The 17,878-nt window shown below is 44.5% G+C and overlaps 1 protein-coding gene across 6 annotated transcripts in view; it reads left to right on the top strand.

Annotated features, from left to right (window-relative positions):
* Fam240b (family with sequence similarity 240 member B) overlaps positions 1–14,375 on the top strand; it is a 46,964-nt gene extending 32,589 nt beyond the window's left edge. For 4 of the 6 annotated variants that reach the window (XM_060378702.1, XM_060378701.1, XM_060378699.1 and 1 more), the window contains exons 2-4: positions 2,985–3,003; positions 4,927–5,071; positions 13,792–14,375. In XM_060378702.1, the coding sequence (XP_060234685.1) occupies positions 4,929–5,071; positions 13,792–13,885 (237 nt within the window). In that variant the 5' untranslated portion in view covers positions 2,985–3,003; positions 4,927–4,928 and the 3' untranslated portion in view covers positions 13,886–14,375. Of the gene's footprint in view, positions 1–2,900; positions 3,004–4,926; positions 5,072–13,791 lie in introns of all 6 variants that reach the window. The other 2 variants (XM_060378698.1, XM_060378697.1) reach the window with 1 other exon arrangement.
* The last annotated feature ends 3,503 nt before the right edge of the window (positions 14,376–17,878 follow it).

The following is a 17,878-nucleotide window of genomic DNA, read 5'->3' as shown; positions in this document are numbered from 1 at the left end:
CAGAAGCTTTCCCGTCTTCGCAATCCCCAGAGAGAGCAGGGACCATGCCATTTCTTTTCATTGTCACATGAGCTGCAATGATGTCTGTACCAGGGTAGGTGCAGAGGCAACCAGTCACAGCTGAGACTCATCAGCTCCCCACGGAAGACCTGTTTCCTGCCTTGGGCTTACGGTTTCCTGAAATTACTATCAGTACTTTTTCTTCTTTTCCTTTATTAATTCAAGATTTCGAGTACCCCCTGCTGGCTTCAAGCATGCTCTGTAGAGAGGAATGAACTTGAACTTCTGTCCCTGGCATACACTTCACAAGGGCTAGAATTCCGGGTGATTGGTTTGGTACTGGTGACTGAGCATGGAGGTCATGTATACCGGCAAGCACTCTACCAGTGTAGCTGTAGTCCTGGTCCACAAGTCTGTTCCTGTGGGCCCAAGCTGCTGGCACCAGCCACTGCTGTGCTGCTCACAGTCAGCACAGGAAATGAAAGCAATAAGTATAAAACAGACAGAAAGAGAAGAAACTAGAGAAGAGGACCTGGTCTAAGTCAAAATGTACTTTATGATATAGAAGGGGCCATAATGCTAAAAGCTGAGCTTTGATCTCTCAGCAAAACAAGCAGCTGTACATAACCTGGAAGGGCCAAGGGCAATTGTGAGTGATGACAACTATGTTTTTAGTAGGTCAGTCACTTCTTCAGCATGCTCGGCATCACACAGTGAGCGTCATTATTCAGTCTGACCACAGAGAGGGCACAAATGCAGCATCCTAAGTGGTACCAGAAGCTTTGCTAAAAGCATCTGTCCAGGCTCGACACTAGGCCTCGGACAAAGGGGAAACCTCTTATCCCTGTCATCTCAGGTTTTCTAATCTGAACAGCCCAGCAACAGAAATAAATAAACCTTAAGTATGAGCTGAGTCAGTGGGAAGCAGAGCATTTGGTACCATGTATAAACCAAAGTCGATGAGAGTGTGTCCAAGCGGTGATTCAAAGTGGTTAATATTTTTGATGATGACTGCCATGAATGGGCAATAGACTGCGCGCATCCTGCAAACGTGAACATCACATTTGAAGAATGAAAAAGCAGTCCCTGTATGAAGCACTATGAGCTGGGTCCCAACAATTAGTCTCTGTCTCATGGGTAAAGAAACTGGGACTCTGGGTACAAAAAGCTCCTGTTGGCTCAACATCATGATAGTAACCAGCCCAATGCCCTCCTCATTCTTGGCTCCCTTATATAGCTACCTGACAGAACACAGCCTGCAGAGCTGGCCAGTCAGCAGACGGGAGCTGTAGAGAGAAATGTGTCCACGTGCCCCCTTATGGAGAACCCTCCACTCCCAGCTACTGCTGGAATGTCAGGTAGTAGGGTCTGTTTGGCCAATTCAAATATCATTTGCATGCTCACGTGGTTCAAGAAAGAGAGTCCGCAGAACTCAGAAGAAAAGCAGGAGGCAAAAAGAAATGATTGGAGAACAAGCTAAGAATATTTGTTACGTTTTCCCTCTGGCTGAGTACATGACAAGACACAGCTTGAAGGAAGGATTTATTTAGGTTTAGGAGTTCAAGGGATTTCAGGTCATAATGCCGAGCTGTAGGGGGAGTGTTAGACACTTGGCCACATCCCATCTGTAAGTAGGAAGCAGCTATGAGACAGGAAGGGGGGGTCTGGCTGTAGAGTTCCAAGGTCTGCAGTCTCCAGTGACCCAGTTCCTCCAGCAAGGCTCTGCCTCCTAAATGTTCCATGGTCTATCAGACAGCACTACCAACTGAGGAGCAAGTGTTCAAATGCAACCAAACTGCAGCCCCCCACGGGAAAGTTGAGCTGTGAGCAGAGCATGAGTCCCCAGACGAGGAGCAGCAGGCAGGCCCGAGCCTACGCTTAGCAAAGGCCATCCCTTCCACAGCCGAGAGGAGGTTGTACTTGAGTTTGAACACAAGCACTGTGGGTACTACTCGGAGCCACGGGGTGCCCACCATTGGCTTCCTTGATGCTCCCTTTCCTAAGATGAAGCTCCTCCATGGAAATAAAACCCCTAAGTTGTTTCTGACCCAAACAGGCCAACCTAATGCAGGTCCCTAATAGTCTTTTATCCAAGTTGCCTTGGGCACAGTCAACCTCAGTTTACCCCTTAGGGGGTGGACATCTCTACTTCCAGCTGATTTGATTTCCCTGGTTCCTGGGTCTACACATGCCTTGCCTGCTAGAATAGATGTCCTCCATAGCCAACTCACTTTCCAAAGAGAGAAAGTGTCAGACTGCACGAGGTGACAAGACAGCTGCCTGCTGGGCTTTCCTCTCTTCTTCTTGGTGCTCTTTAGTGTAAAATGTTAATTCTAAATTTTGATTAAAAAAAAACATTTCTATGAGTACATACGGCCTTTTTATGAGTACCACCAAGTACACAATTTGAGTTTGAAAGTTTTAGAAGGGGTTGGAGCTACAGCACAGTTAACGGAATGCTTACCTAACAGGCATGCGGCCTTAGAGCCCACCCCCAGCTTTGCACAAATCCAGCGTGCACATCTCCAGTCCTTGGTGCATGGAGCAAGAGGATAAGCACAGCTTAGCAACCCTGAGGCCAGCCTGGGCTACCTCCAAAAGAAGTATTTGTAATAACAGAACCTACAATTAAACCATACACCCAAGGAGCTATTACTTTGCATCCACATAAACTACAAGTTGTGAATGTAAACCTTTCCTCCCAGCTCAGAATACTGTTTAGTATGTTTGTTTGTTTGATGGATGGATGGATGGATGGATGGATGGATGGATGGATGGATGGATGGATGGGTGGGTAGGTGGATGGGTGAATGGATAGATGGATGTTTTTTGTGCATGGGTGTGAAAGTCAGAGGATGACTTTTAAGAATCAGTTGTCTCCCTCTGTCTTTTGCGGCAAGACACCTCTTGCTAATTCTCCTGCAGCTATCTGGTCCCTCAGGCTTCCTGTGACTCTCTTTTCTCCACTTTTCTTCCTGCCATAGGAGTGTTTGGACAGCAGAGGTGAGCCAAAGCACCTGGTTTTTTACATGGGTTCTAGGAATCAAACTTGGCTCCTCAGGCTTCCGTGGCCTCAGTCCAAGCAGTATTTTTTTTTTTTTATTTCACACGTATATCCCCAGAAAAATAAAATTTCTTATATTCTTTTCTAGGTCAAACTAAACCTACAGGGAAACCAAATGCAGGGAGGGGCAACCATTCCACCTGTGAACAAAAACGTAAAAGCTATTTTTGTTAATGGCTTCTCTTCCAACGTCCAGTGACTAGAAATTTATTAGAACTCTTCACACTTAAACCATTGGCCTGGAAACAAAAGCAGATGGGGGTTATGTATGCCCTTGGAGGCAAGAGACTGTGGCGTGGTCAGGCTGCAGGAGAGCCCAGGGTTCACAAACACCCAGCACTGTCCCTGCCTGGAGAAATCTCGGCAAGTCACCAGAAACAGCAAAAAGCAATCCCCTCTCTGACCTGACCTTCTCTCATTGTCTTGGTCCTGGGATATCTCAAGGCACAATATTCATTTTCCAGCAAGTTCTTTGTATATAAACAGTTGTTTGGAAACAAGTCTTTGTTAATTTAGAACAACTGAATGCCCATTAAATGCTTCAAGTCACCCAAAATAAGACCAAGTTCTTCTCTTTAGAAAGCTAGACCCCACTACATCACAAACCTCCAAACCCTGAGGTACCTGGCAATCTCGGGAGGGCTCTGAGATCCTCAAGAGTAGAGAATGCAGTCACTTTGCCTCTCCCTGAGGGCAGGAAGAAGGAGGAAACTCTGAAGCTGTGTGGCCTCAAGGAAGTCAACGGACACCTGTGAGCACCAGCCTGCTTGTGCGCAAAATGGGAAATGAATTAGCTCAAGTTAGTCATCCTTAATGTACAAAGAGAGTCCTCTGTGAAGGTGAGAAGATCCAGGTTTAAACTCAGCTTTGTCTTAGTGTTTACTCCTCAGCATCTTTATCTGAGCAATGAGTGTAGAACACCCATCTCTCAGAGCAGCACTGGGGAGCAACAGTGCAGGGACGAGAACACCCACCTCACATTTTTCAGAGATGAGCAGAAGTCATTGTCACTCTGTGAGGAGGGACAAGGAAATGTGCATCTGCTAAGCACCCTTGGCTCTGCACTAGGTTCAGAGGGATTTTAAGTAAGATTAAAATGATTTGCAAACAGATATAAAATCAAAATGTGGCAAAGAATTTATTTTACATATAATAAGAAAACTAGAAAGAGACTTCAAGTGGGGAGCCGGGAAGAAATCCACCGGGCAATGCTTGCTGTGCAAGCATGAAAAACTGCGTTTGAATCACCAATGCCCAACAAAAGCCGAGTATAGTGGTGTCCACACAGGGAAGATGCAAAGACAGGCAGATCCCAGAAACATGTTGGCTAGCCAGTCCAGCCAAATGGTGAGCTCCCAACTCAGTGAAAACCCCTGTCTCAAGTGTTAATCTCTGGTCTCCACATGAGCACACACACATGCAAAACACACACAATTACAAGTGATTCAAAGAATTTTTAAAAATCAATAAATTTATATTAGGTGAAAAGTCGATTGACATCAGGTATATTATTTGGATGAAATTTATCTTAATTTCTGTGCTTTAGAATCATCTACATTGCTACAATTTTTCTATAACTTGCAGTATAGCAAAATGGCTAAAAGAGAAAAGAAAAGTCAGCTGCTTAAGAATCAGATTACCTTCAGGGACCGCATTTTTTTTTTTTTTTTGTCGTTGTTCAACTGTTTTCAGAGTATTTCTGCATTGCTATTATTATCTTCATCAGCAGTGCAAAATTAGAGTCATTCCATGAGTATGTGACGACAGAAAAGTCCGTTTAAATTCACGTGGATTCAGGCGCACTCCAAATCAGGGTGCCGCTCCTTGCAGTCCTGGGCTATGCTTTGTCTTTCGCACTGCAGGGATGAACAGCCAGTACATGCGCAGGGAAGTCTTCTGCTGCGAGACCTGTGATGAGCTCAAAAGCTTCTGGGAAAAGGAAATTCGCAAACAGACGTGTTACCGAGAACTGGAAGAAGATCGCCAGGAGAGGAGCGCTCTGAGGAAGTATGTAGATTGCTTTTCTGTCTAAGGTTTCCTTGGAATATGGCAGATACAGAGAGGGGCTCGGTTCTTTTATCCTCACTGTTATAAGAAGGTGGGTGCTGGATGCTATCCCACACGGGGAGGAAACAAGAGCAGGACATCAGGGGGGAAAAGGTGTATTAAACTTACAAGTCCCAGAGATGTGTTTCCATACGCTGCTCAGGCCCATAGAAGAAGGAACAGGTTTTAAGCAGAACAAGAAGAAAGTGTAAGCCATGTCATCTGAGGGATTTCCATGTCAAGGCAGGAAAGAGTGGACAGTTCAAGGTTGGCTACTTTCAACAATCCCAGTGGGCTTCTGGCTGCACAGCCCCCAGAGCTGGCTCTAGGATTTTTTCCAAAAGGGAGCATCGTGGCAAGTGTGGAAGTTGAAAACAGAAAAGCTGAAACTACAGACTTAGGTACAGAGGGTTTGGAAACTGGCTGAGCCTTCTGCTGGGGCTAAAAATGTGGTTCCGCACCATGTCGACCTGTTCTTAAACCCTTTCCCAACATGACTGTAAAGGTGCTAATAACTGTCCTCTTATCGCTTCATAAATTTTATCTCTGATTATACATTAAACTGAAAATAGAAAGTAAACCTAACTCTAGCACTATAGAATGTATTAGTGTACACAGAGAAAATCTGGAAGAAGATTAAATACCCAACTGTCCATGAAGACTGCCTGGTTCATGTGTAACCATCATAAGAGATGAGCTGAGGCAAACAACCGGCACAGCAGGCACAGAGCCGGTAGGAGAAGCCACCCAGACAATGGGCATTTGAAGTTGCTGAGAGAAGTCCAATAACTTCTTCCTGGAGAAAGAAGGAACTTATGGTCAAGTTTATGTCAAACAGGAAAGTGTCACTTACCTGCACTATTTACTATATAAATATAAACACTTATAGATTTACTTTCACAATAAAAAGAATATTCTCTATGATTAAAAAAAAAAGGGGGGGGGATGTGGTTCCATTGTTGGGGGCCAACCTAGAGTACACAAAGCCCTGGGTCAGATGCCAGCACCTGGTGAGGTAACCCCAGCCCTGGGCAGGTAGAAGCAGAGATGCGGAAGTTCAACGTCATCTAGCTACACGACATGAGACCTTAGCTTATAAAAGAAGGCAAGGAACCGAGAGGGCAGTCTCTCTCCTGACAGGACATTTTTTTTTAAGACGTCAGAACATAAAATACAGAAAAGTCAGAAACCAAGGTTAATAGAACCACTCATTCTTTATGGGGTTTATAGCCTGGTTTTCACTGGGCTGTCAGCACTGCTGATATTTTAAAGCCAGAGCATTGGAGGGACTTCTTGCCCTTCGCAACATGTTCAGTAGTATTTCTTGCCTCAAAACATTGGCTGTCAGTGGGATTCCCACTCCACATTGTAGTAAAGGTGCCTGGAAAGTGGCCCCTGTGAGCACCCACAGCTTACAGGTGTCAACCATGCTTTCTTCACACAAACGAAGCAAGTTCTGGGTTGCCCAGATGTCTCAGCAGGTAAAGGCACTTGGCACAAGCCTGCAGACCTAAGTTTGAGCCAGAGACAACATGAGATGGTGGAGGGAACTGACTTCACCAAGTGTCCCTCCAGCCTCCACACACTTGGCACGGCACACATACCCACATATGACAACATGCACATGCAAATGCACGAAATAGTAATAGTGACAAATAAGGTTGTTCCTGAATTGTTTACTCAAGATCTAGGTGTGGTGATACAAGCTGTAATCCCAGCAGCTAGGATCCGGAGGTAGAAGGATCCGAGATTCAAGGTCAACATCAGCTACCAGATAATTCAAGGCCAGCCTGAGCTACATAGAGCCTGTCTCAAAAACAAATGAATAAAGATAACAATAAAGTAAAATCCATTCTCCAGCTCTTTACAGTTATAATCCCAACATACAAGGCCAAACTAAGTTTCAAGGTTAGCTTGACAGGTATGTCTGTATGAAAAACTAGTTCATGAAAACGTTCACATCCAGAAGGACACATTAAGGGTTTTGGAGGGACAGCAATTCAGTCTCTCTCTCTTTCTCTCTGACAAATGAATTTCTTGTTATAGTTGGCAGTCTACTGAAAAGAGATCATTTATTCGCACAAGAAAGCGTGCATCCTATGGGTGGTGTGTGTCTAATGGAAGCCCATCTCGTGCCCTCACAGGTCAGTTCCTCAGAGTAGCAGGAACAGCTCAACTTCTCCGAGCCTGTCTGGGTTCTTTGTTCCTAATGTAGGAGCAGTCCCAACTGAGACGTGGACTCGCTAGTGGGACAGTAGCTCCTGTAGCCCAGACTAGTCTCAGACTGGCTATTTATCTGAGGATGACCTTGAACTCCTGATCCTTCTGTCTCCATAGCCCAGCACTGAGATTACAGATATGGGCCACCACATCCAGCTTTCAAAAATCTTTCTAAAAGATTTTTAAGCTCCCCCAAAAGAGCCTTCTTCCACATGGAGAGAACTCTGCCATGCTTCCATCCGCATCCCTAAAAGTGTCCTCAGAAAGGTTATCCCCCACAGGTCCTGCTTACAGGAAGCAGGCCTAAGCGTCACGTGGTGTCTGGAAGGCAGCTGGCTTCAAATAGCCCTAATATCCTTATCCCTGCCTTGTATCAAACCAACAAGAAAGTCCAAAGCTCTCCCTGCCCATTGCTGTTTCGTCTCCCTCTGTTTTCACAGTTCCTTCCCTAAATCTGCCATGGGAAAGACCCCCAACTGAGACGCATAAAGCTGGGGTAAGGAGGAGGATGAAGCCCTGGGCTCAGAGCCTCGCTGCCTCCCAGCTAGTACATGCTAGGGCTTGGAAATCTCACAGACACCACCTGCTTTCTAGATAAGCCTGGTTAATTCTGCTTATCAGGGAGAATCAGAGTAGCCAGATAGCAACCACCACCACCTATCCCAATAAACAGGATTTTTTTCTGTATTTGAAAAGTAAAATCAGTATTTCTAAGACAAAGGCAAAAACTTTAATACAGCTATATTGCTCTTCTCATGTATTTGGGTCTCTTTTTAAAGATTTACTTGATTTTTACTCATGTAAATATGTGAGTCTTTTTGTGTCTGAATGCGCACAAGTGCAAGGCCTGTGAAGAGAAAGGTATCAGATGCTCTGAGGCTGGAGTTACGGCAATTGTGAGTCACCTGATGAGGACACTAACAACCTTACTGCAAGAGCAGTAAGTGCTCTTCATTGCTGAGCCTTCTCTTCTGGCCCTCTGCACTCCCTTTTACATACTCTTCCTCATACCAAACATCTATGCATTTACACTCACCAATTTACTGAGAACCTAAAACTGAACTGGAAGAAACACAGTGATGCAAAAGAGTGACCAAAAAGAAGCAGGGATCTATTTAAACATTCATAAGCCATATTGAAAGGTCATCTGGGTCAACAGAGAACTGAAACATTCACAAATGACTGCTCTGAAAAGTGAACAAATGTGTTGTGAACCCCAGATTCTGAAACCATCCTTCGTAATAAACACATTGTAAGACTTGGGCTCTCACAGCTCAGGAGTTCAAGATCGCGCCCTTCCCAGAAACTCCCCCAGACCATGACTCCTTGCAAAAGCAAGAGGTTTATTAACCATTGCACAATGGGGTCACCCCTGCCGGTCAGCAAAGAGTGGCACCAGGAGACAAAGGCCTTAGGTTTTTAAAAGAAAAATTGCAGGAAATTTGAAGTTGCAGTTTTGGCAATTTAGGATTGGATGAGGAAGCTATAAAGTAAGATAATTGGTTAGTCTTAGGTGCTCAAGCTTGGCCAGTCCTGACAAGTGTGGATGCAGCTGCAATTGAAGGTGCATCATCCTTGAAGACTGGGGCTGCGGACTTTTGGCTGGAGGTCAGGAGCTACTCAGAAGAAGTCTGGGTTTGTTGCTAAGAAACACAATCTCAAAGAGAAGAGTCCTTCTTTTTGCTGAGTGATGGTCATTGCTTGCTTGCCTTTTTTCTATCTGTCCTCATAGATAGGGTCACATTTTTCCATTCTCTGGAAAGGTACTAAGAGCTTAACCTGAACCTAGAACTCAAAACTATAGGCTTTAGAAGACATACAGGTTACAAAGTTAGTCTAACCCTTTCAGCATCATTCTCAATGTGTTGATTTGGGTCATCTAAGAGGCTAGGACTAGAGGTGTTAGAGATTTATCAGAAAAACAGCTAAGAGAGAAAAATGGAAAAGGAGTTCTGGCGTGACGATAAAGCCACACGTGGCTTTCCTGAGAAGTGGGGTAAACCCACACCTATACATGACTATTTACCATAAAGCTCATTGGCAGAAGAGCTGTGTCAGACACAATGTACATATACTAAAATGTAAAATGCTCTTCATTATAAATTCAACACAGCAAGCTGATTCTCACAGTATGATTTTAATAGGCTTTGCTGACCTCTTGTATTTGGGCCAACAAATGGCTGCGATACAATCGAGACTTGGCAAAATCAAGAAACAAATCACACTGGTTTGTTGTCCATCTCAGTCAAGAAGTCATATTATTGATTGTGATAGTATTTAGTTATAAACAAATATTTTTCAAAGTTTTTGTTTTTCAAAATAGGATACCTAGCTGGAGAGATGGTTAAGAGCACTGGCTGCTCTTCCAGAGGTCCTGAGTTCAATTCCCAGCAACCGCATGGTGGCTCACAACCATCTATGATGAGATCTGGTGCCCTCTGCTGGAGCGCAGGTGTACATGCAGATAGAATGTTGCATACAGGCTTTACAAAGCAGAGCATCAAGCTTGATGCAGCACCCAGACAGACAGCCTCATCCGAGAGCCTAAGAAGACACTGGGTGTAGTTGCAGGGAGATTTAATTACAGAGCCTTTCAAAGATGTGTGACAAAAGAGTCTGTGTGCCATAGGCCTTCCAGATTGAGCAGTGTCATTACAGTTAAAATGCAGATGAAGCTAGGCACAGTGGCACAGGCCTTTAATGGCAGCACTCTGGAGGCAGAGGCAAGCTAACCTCTGTAAGGTCAAGAGCACCCTGATCTACAAAAGAAGCTCCAGGTCAGCCAAAGCTACACACAGAGAGCCTGTTTAAAAACAAACAAATAAACAAATAAATAATGGAAAAGCAAATTAAACAAGTAAATATATAAATAAAATATAGATGACCAGGTAACAACCTCATAATAGTTAAGAAACAGAAACACAGGTAACACAGAAGAAATGGAAAATTGTCAAAAGATGGACATCAGAATTAAGGACCACAGAATCTCAAGAAATAACTGTTTCTCAAGTGTCCTCTGGCTGATGCTGTGAGCAGTGTCCAAGAGCTCCTGAGGGAAGCAGCAGCCAAGGGCGGTGGTTCCATGCCCCGCCTCCCTGTCCACGCACCCAACCCCAGTCCCTTGTTTCTATTCCCCTTACATCCCAATTGTAGCCCCCTCCCTCCTCTCCTCCCCATCCCATCCTCCCTCTCTCTTCCCCTACCCCCCTCTCCTACTCCTCAGAAAAGGGGAGCCCCCCCACCATCAACCCACCCCAGCACATGAAGTCACCTTAGGACTGAGCGCATCCTCTTCCACTGAGGCCAAGCAAGACAGCCCCACCAGAGGGAAGTGATCGAGAAGCAAGAAACAGAGTCCATGTCAGAGACAGCCCCTGCTCCCCTTAGTAGGGACCCCACATGAGGACTAAACTGTCCATCTGCTAGACATATGCAAAGGGCCTAGGTCCAGTCCATGCATGGTTCTTGGTTGGTGCTTCAGTCTTCTAAGCCCCCTTGGGCCCTAGTTAGTTGGCTTTATTGGTCTTCTTGTGAAGTTCTTGTCCCCTTTGGGTTCTTAACCCTAACCCTAACCTTAACTACAATTCACAGACCCCAAGAAGCTAAGTAAAAAGGAGGGTCCAAGGGAGGATGAATATCATTCAGAACAGGAAATAGAATAGACATCAGAAGTGGATGAAGAGAGGGAACAAGGTATGAGGGAGTGTGGAGGAAAATGACGTAGAAAGAGCAGGAATGGGAGGGCAGAGGGCTTGGAGAGAGAAGGCAAGCCTCACTCTTTTTTGTTTTTCAGACTTATGCTTTTTTTTATTCACTTTACATCCTTGTTGTAGCCCCATTCCTCTTCCTATCCCAGTTCCACCCTTCCTCCTTCCTTTTCCTCAGAAAAGGAAAGCTCCCTTTCCCATCCACCATAGCTCATCAAGTTGCATCAGGACTGAAAATGTCCTCTTCCCCTGTGGCCTGGCGAGGCAGTCCCACCAGGGGGAAGTGATCAAAGAGCTGACAAGTGAGTCTGTATCCAATGCAGTACCCCCTTCCCACACGAGGCCTAAGCTGCCCATCTGCTACATCTTTGTGGGACGCCTGGGTTCAGTCCATGCATGGTCCTTGGCTGATGCTTCAGTCTCAGCAAGCCCCTCTGGCCCTGGTTAGTTGGCTCTGTTGGTCTTCTTGTGGCGCTCCTGTCACCTCCAGGTCCTTTTCTCTTTCCCTCCCACTTTTCCACAAGACACCCTACAAATCATCCAATGTTTGGCTGGGAGTCTCAGCCTCTGTTTTGAGGTGTTGCTGGGTAGAACCTCTCAGGGGACAACTCTGCCAGGCTCCTGTCTGCAAGTTTAGCAGAGCTTCATTCATAGTGTCAGGTTGGCACTCTCCAGTAGGGAGGGTCTTTGGATGGGCCAGGCGTTGGTTGGGCAGTCCCTCAATCTCTGCTCTCTCAACTGAAGAACAGAAAAAGAAACTGTGCCACATTTACACAATGGAATACTACTCAGCTATTAAAAACAAATAAATTTGTCAAGTGGATGGAACTAGAAAAGATCATCCTGAGTGAGGTAACTCAGACCTGGAAAGACACACATGGTATGTATACTCATAAGTGGATTTTATCATATAACACAGAATAAGCATACGACAAGGCACAAACTCACAAAGAAGATAAGTACATAGAGGACCCAAGGGGGGGTGCAGAATAGACAGAGGTGGTGGCTGAAAAAAAGGAACAAGGTAGGAGAGGGAGCACAGAGAATTGAGAGGGTGGAGAACAGACCTGGAGAGAGCAAGGGCAAGAAGAGAGAAGGCCTGTAGAGAAAAGAGAAACGGAGGGTGGGGACATCTCTGTGACAAGCTGAAGACCTAAGTCAAGGTAGGCTCCTGGGAGGATATGAGGGGGATTCAAGCAGAGACTCCTAGTAGCAGAGGTCATAGACACTGAAGAGGACACCCTCTAGCTAGACTAGTCTCCTAGCAGAGGGAGGGGAACACCAACCCACCCACAAAAACTTTGACCCAAAATTTATCCTGCCTACAAGTTGTGCAGGAATAAAGATAGAGCAGACAGAGATTGAGGGACTGAACCCCACCCTTACCCTACTCACTTTTATTTAAAGAGGCTGAGGACCAGTGTCCTCATGGTATTCTCCCATGTGCTTTACTCTTCTGTGCACCTTTTGGCTTTCGGACCGTGGTTATTAACATGCTAGGGGAACACGCAGTGCCAAACACAAGGCTAAGCCTTCAGATTCTAACCGCGCTCCCCTAAGCCAGCAATCAAGACAAGTTTTCCACATGAAGCCAGAGACAGCCAGACTCAGCAGCTAAAAGCACCTTACCTCTCAAGCCTAAGGGTCCGAGTTCAGTCCCAGAAACTGAAGGTGGAAGAGGAGAACCGACTCCTGAAAGTTAGCCTCTGGCTTCCACACGTGTGCAACCCACACCCCAGTAATAACAGTAATAATAGCTAGTAGTAATAACTCATTTCTAGTTAAAATTTAAAAAGAAGCTGAAGTTGCCTAGAGTCAGTTTTATGCCTTAGGGTCCTCACAATATTCCTATCGAGGTGATTAAATGGACCATTTCACCTTTTGAGAATTTCCAAGGAGAACAGAATAGGTGAGAACATGTCAAGAATGAAAAACAGTATATTCATTTTGAGATGATTCATGAGAGAAAATTAATGTGAATACATTTTCTTCTGTATATGTTTTCGTTTCGCCGTACATATTACCTCACCCCAGATTCTTCCAGATTCCTTTGTTTACAGATTTATTTTTCATTTCATGTGCTGAGTGTTTACCTCCTTAAATATATACATACACAGATGTGGGTTATGGGACCCACGCCAGGTCCTCTGTGAGAGCAGCAAGTTTTCTTAACTGTCATCTTAGTTTTCATTTCCTGCTGATCCAGCTGCCTGTCCCTTTCTTCATGGTGTGTTAACGATGGTGACTCTATATCATGTAAGACTTAAAATCAGGTCCTCTAAGTCCCCCAACTTTGTTCTTCTTCAAAATTCTTTTGGCTAATCTACTTATTTTCTTGCTTTTCCACATAACATTGATTAATTCTTTCTAATAAAGTCTTGATGCGTTGTCCAGGCTGGCTTCAGTCTCTCCTCTTGCCTCAGCCTTCCAGGCAACTGAGAACACAGACACCAGTTCTTGCTCAGTTGGCTTGTTGACAAACAACAAAAACCTTTTACTGGGACTTTGACTGGAATTTCATTGAATCCAGTAGTAATTTGGGAAGGCTAAATTAAATTTGATAAAAAGATTACCTATTTGTAGTCTTCATTTATTTTTCTAGTTTTTCTACTCCACTTCTGTTCTTTACTTGTTTGCAAAAGTCATGGGCTTCATTGGACAATATTTATGAGATGCAAATGAGAAGCATAAACAGACCAGGAGACGTCGAGACAAATGCACTAACCAACTGCGTGTGTGGTGTCTCCTCCTCAGGCTTAGAGAAGAATGGAAGCAGAGGCTGGAGAAGAGGCTGAGAATGCTGGACCACCCTGACGACAAGGGAGAGCAGGCTAACCCCGAGAACTGAGAGCTCCTGGCAGACCATCAAGGACGTCGTTTTCTCTAGGAGAGAAAGGACTTCCACCAGTTACACTCACAAAGCCGAGCCTCCCCGTCTGCTCTCCCATCTGAGAAAGGAATTACGTGTAAACCCCATGCTGTGCTAACGGGAACAGTTATCCTGCTCATCCCTCTTCACACAGAGGACAGGGTGACTGCAGGGGTGGGATGCTTGGATTGTTTAAAATAAAAAGCTCTTTGAATTAGCACCCCTCTCCAGATCTTGAAGGTCCATGTACTATAAGTTGGTTTTGTATTCTCCCCTCATCTTGAAATTTAATGCTCTCTTTGAACTTATTTGAGGCACTGACCTTGATGAAATCTGGCTCCCTACATCTCCAGAAATTGGTCACAGCATCTTTGTTTCCTTTTCCCCTTTTTTGTGCATACAGAGATGCCACAGCCTGCAGAAATAAAATTATTATGAATTTTGAAAGTTTAACCATATGATCTGAAAGTAAACTGAATTTGCTCTTTTTTTCTTCCTATAAATTTGTTCTTTTTGATGATCATGTTTTACTTAGGCACATGAAGTGAAATTAGAATCCTGCTAAATAGCTTGGTTGTCTCACCCACATCCTCGCTCACCTTGAAATTGCCTGCCGTCTGTTAAGTCCTTTCGTGCTTGTCAGTTCTCTGCTGGTACAGCAAGCGTCAGCTCCAGAATCACCAGACGCATGCTGAAACTTTGAGGCCTCCTTACTTAGCCTTCTGTCTGGTCCTGAACAAGCTTGCTAGGCAAATGGCATTTACAGCAACATGGATGGGGGTTCCTTTGCCTGAGGTTTTTTGAGGCAGGACAGGAGCAAAGGGAAATAGGATGTAGAACTCTGGGCAGCCAAGGCACATCAACGGCCAGAGGAAATAAAAGGCAAAGTCCAAGACACTCTGAGACAGTCCTGGGGAAGACATGCTGTCTAGCCTGCTTCTTCTGGAAAACTAACAACCTTCATTATGCCCAAGAGAGCTGTTGATGGCAGGAAGGGCTGGAAGGACTCCCACCGTCCCCACAGCGAGAGGCACTGCTTGGAGGCAGGGTCTCATTCAGCCCAGGCTGACCTCCAACTCTTAGCCTCTGATGACCCTAACCTGCTGACCCTTCCACTACTACCACCCAAGTACCTAGACTGAATGTGTGTGCCACCATACCAGCCTAACTTTTCAATTTTCTTGATAAACAAACACATGGCATTTTCTATAAGTTTCTGTCATATTTCAAAATTATAGTTTATATAAATAAATGAAGATAATCATATATGTTGGTTGGCTTTCCATAACTGTGGCAGAAACTTTCCGAATCTTCTGGCCAAGCATGTGATGTCCGCGTCTACTTCTCATGAACATTTGTTCACTTGCTTGTTAGTCTGTTTCTTTAACATGAGTTCGAGGACCTGAACTCAGAGCATGTATGGAAAACACTTATTAACCACTCTATCGTCCCAAATTTTCATGTGTAATTTTGATTTTGCAAGTATATACATTAATGAAGATTATGAATAGGTAGTCTAGCCTCAAAGCAAAAGAGAGAGACGCAAAGGGACCTTGGTCCCAGTGTTCCTTTCAAAGCCATGCCCTTAATAACTGAACTTCTCCCACTGAGCCCTACCTCCTAAGCATTCTATTTCCTTACAATATTGTCATAGGCCAGAGGACAAGCTCTTTAATACACGGGTCTTCAGAGAGTACGCAAGATCTAAATTGTACCATTTTGCACACTGATATAATGGGTGGGTTGTTTGTTTGTTTGTTTGTTTGTTTGTTTGAGACAGGGTCTCACTATGGATTCTTGACTGGCCTGAACCTTGCTATGTACACCAGGTGGACCTCAAATTCACAGAGGTCTCCCTGGCTCTGCCTCGCAAATGCAAGTATTAAATTGAGTACCACTACAACCAGCCCTTTATTAATGAAATGTTCTTCCACCTTCTTTGTCCTTTGTTTGCCTTGTCATGGTCCTTTCTTTGTTCCCCTACTCCTTGTCATCATTGATCGTCACATCCTAGCAATTCATACTAACAGTCTCCCACAGTTTTCTGCACATTGCATAACCATGAATATACCCATTTAAAAGACTGCGTGAGCATGTTCCTGTGAACATAATACACAATTGAATCATATTCCACTTTCCTGCATCTTGTGTTCTTCAATCATGCAAACACTAGGACTTTGCCACTTGAATTGTGCAGCAGTGAAAACTCTTATCTATGGGTTCTGTAAAGTAACTGGGGGGTTGGTACTGGAAAATGGGTTCCTCAGAATGGGAAACACAAATAAATAGCACTAATGAGTTTTTATTTTTGAAATATTGCAAAAGTTTGTAGAAATTGCCATTAGAAATAGTAATTCATGAGAGAGTGCCCTTCTCTCAGTATCTCGAGCACTAAAGTGCTGCTCTTTTAATCTGGGGGACAGAAGGTGGCACCCCATTGTTCCTTCAATGTGGTGGCATTTCATTTGCTTGTTGATTAGGTTTCTTCATCTACAAAATGCTTATCTATGCCCACCAATCATTTTGCCTTGTTTGCTTTTGTTTTGTTTTGAGATTCAGCTTCATTAGCCTAGATTGGCCTGTATTTTCTATGTGGCCAAAGATGACCTTGAATTTCTCGCTTAAAGCCTTTACCTTTTTGCGCTGAAGTTACAAGTGTTAGGGTCAACGCCAGGACTTCCTGCATACTAGGTGAGCACTGTTCCCATTCAGGTGTTACTGCGCCTCTAGCCCCATCTCGCTATCCGTTTTCCTACAGTAAGCCATCACATTAAAATATACAGACTACTTAGGCATTGGAAATATAAAGTCCTGAATTGCTATTCTTACTAGAAATCTAAAGGGAAGGGAAGGTCAGATTCATTAAACACTCATTATCAAGTCTAAAAAGCTTGAAGCTATAAAGAGGAGAAAACATATTTGTCTATAGGAAAGTAAAAATCTTTTAGGTGGCAAAATGGACAATGAGCAGAGTAGCTTTGGCAGCTTTTCAAGTCTAAATGATCATTTGGCTGCAGCTAGGAAAATGGATTTGAGAGGTGACAGGAGATGGCCCGGAGATGAAGTGGAAGATGGCCTCTGTGGCCATCATGATAAAGGACATGGACAAATAGAATGCATGGGTCTTGCACATTGGTTGGATGTAATGAGACTTGGAACATCTGAAAATATGTCTTATATGGCTCATTTGTCTTAACCAACACTTATTTATCATGGACTAGATAAAGAGAATACAAAACCTAAAAGCTGCTGAGCTGGTTCTATTAACAACCAAATTTCCCTAAGCAGCAAGGACAGCGTGTGTGGAGCCTCGTCTCCAGGCATTGGGTTCCTCCCCTGTGCCTTTCCAGATGGCTGGGTAGATTATCAGGTATAATGTTTCCTAGCACAGGACTTGGTACAGAGGGGAGCCTTGATGTGTCTCAGCTTTCGCCTCCTCCAGTCTTACGTCTTTCACCAGACTAGACCCATGGAAAATGTCATGCTTATCCTGGAGCAGTGATCCCAACCAGTCTTAATTGCCCATAAAACTGTTTTAAATGGATAGATTTCTTGGGCCCTACTCTCGGGGACTAATTTTGCTGATCTGGTCTCGGTTTCAGGAACTGTGTTTGTATCAAAATACATGGGAGACCCTGATGCTCAGTTAGTCGTGGAACCCTGTTCCCTAGAAGGAACAGAAAAGAATGAGGAGAACCCACAGAAACAGAGTCTGTTGTTTAGACTTAAGAGGAATGGAAGGGATGCTCTCTTCAGGTACAGCCCAAGAAAGTCCAACTCCCAGGGTGTAAGAGATCAGCCTTGGAAGATTAGCCAGCAAAGGCAGGGGACGTCCTCTGCCTGTCAGAAAGGAAGGGAAGGAGAGAGGGAAAAGGAAGTGTCAGCAGGGTTAAGTAAGGGAAGGGCCTTAAACGCTGCCGGAGGAGTGTGGGCTTCATCACACAAGCAATGGAGGCTCATCAAAGGTTTCTA

This window comes from Meriones unguiculatus, chromosome 3 (assembly GCF_030254825.1).
Source record: "Meriones unguiculatus strain TT.TT164.6M chromosome 3, Bangor_MerUng_6.1, whole genome shotgun sequence".
NCBI classification, from domain to species: Eukaryota; Metazoa; Chordata; class Mammalia; order Rodentia; family Muridae; genus Meriones; species Meriones unguiculatus.
This window is presented reverse-complemented; position numbering and strand designations above follow the sequence as displayed.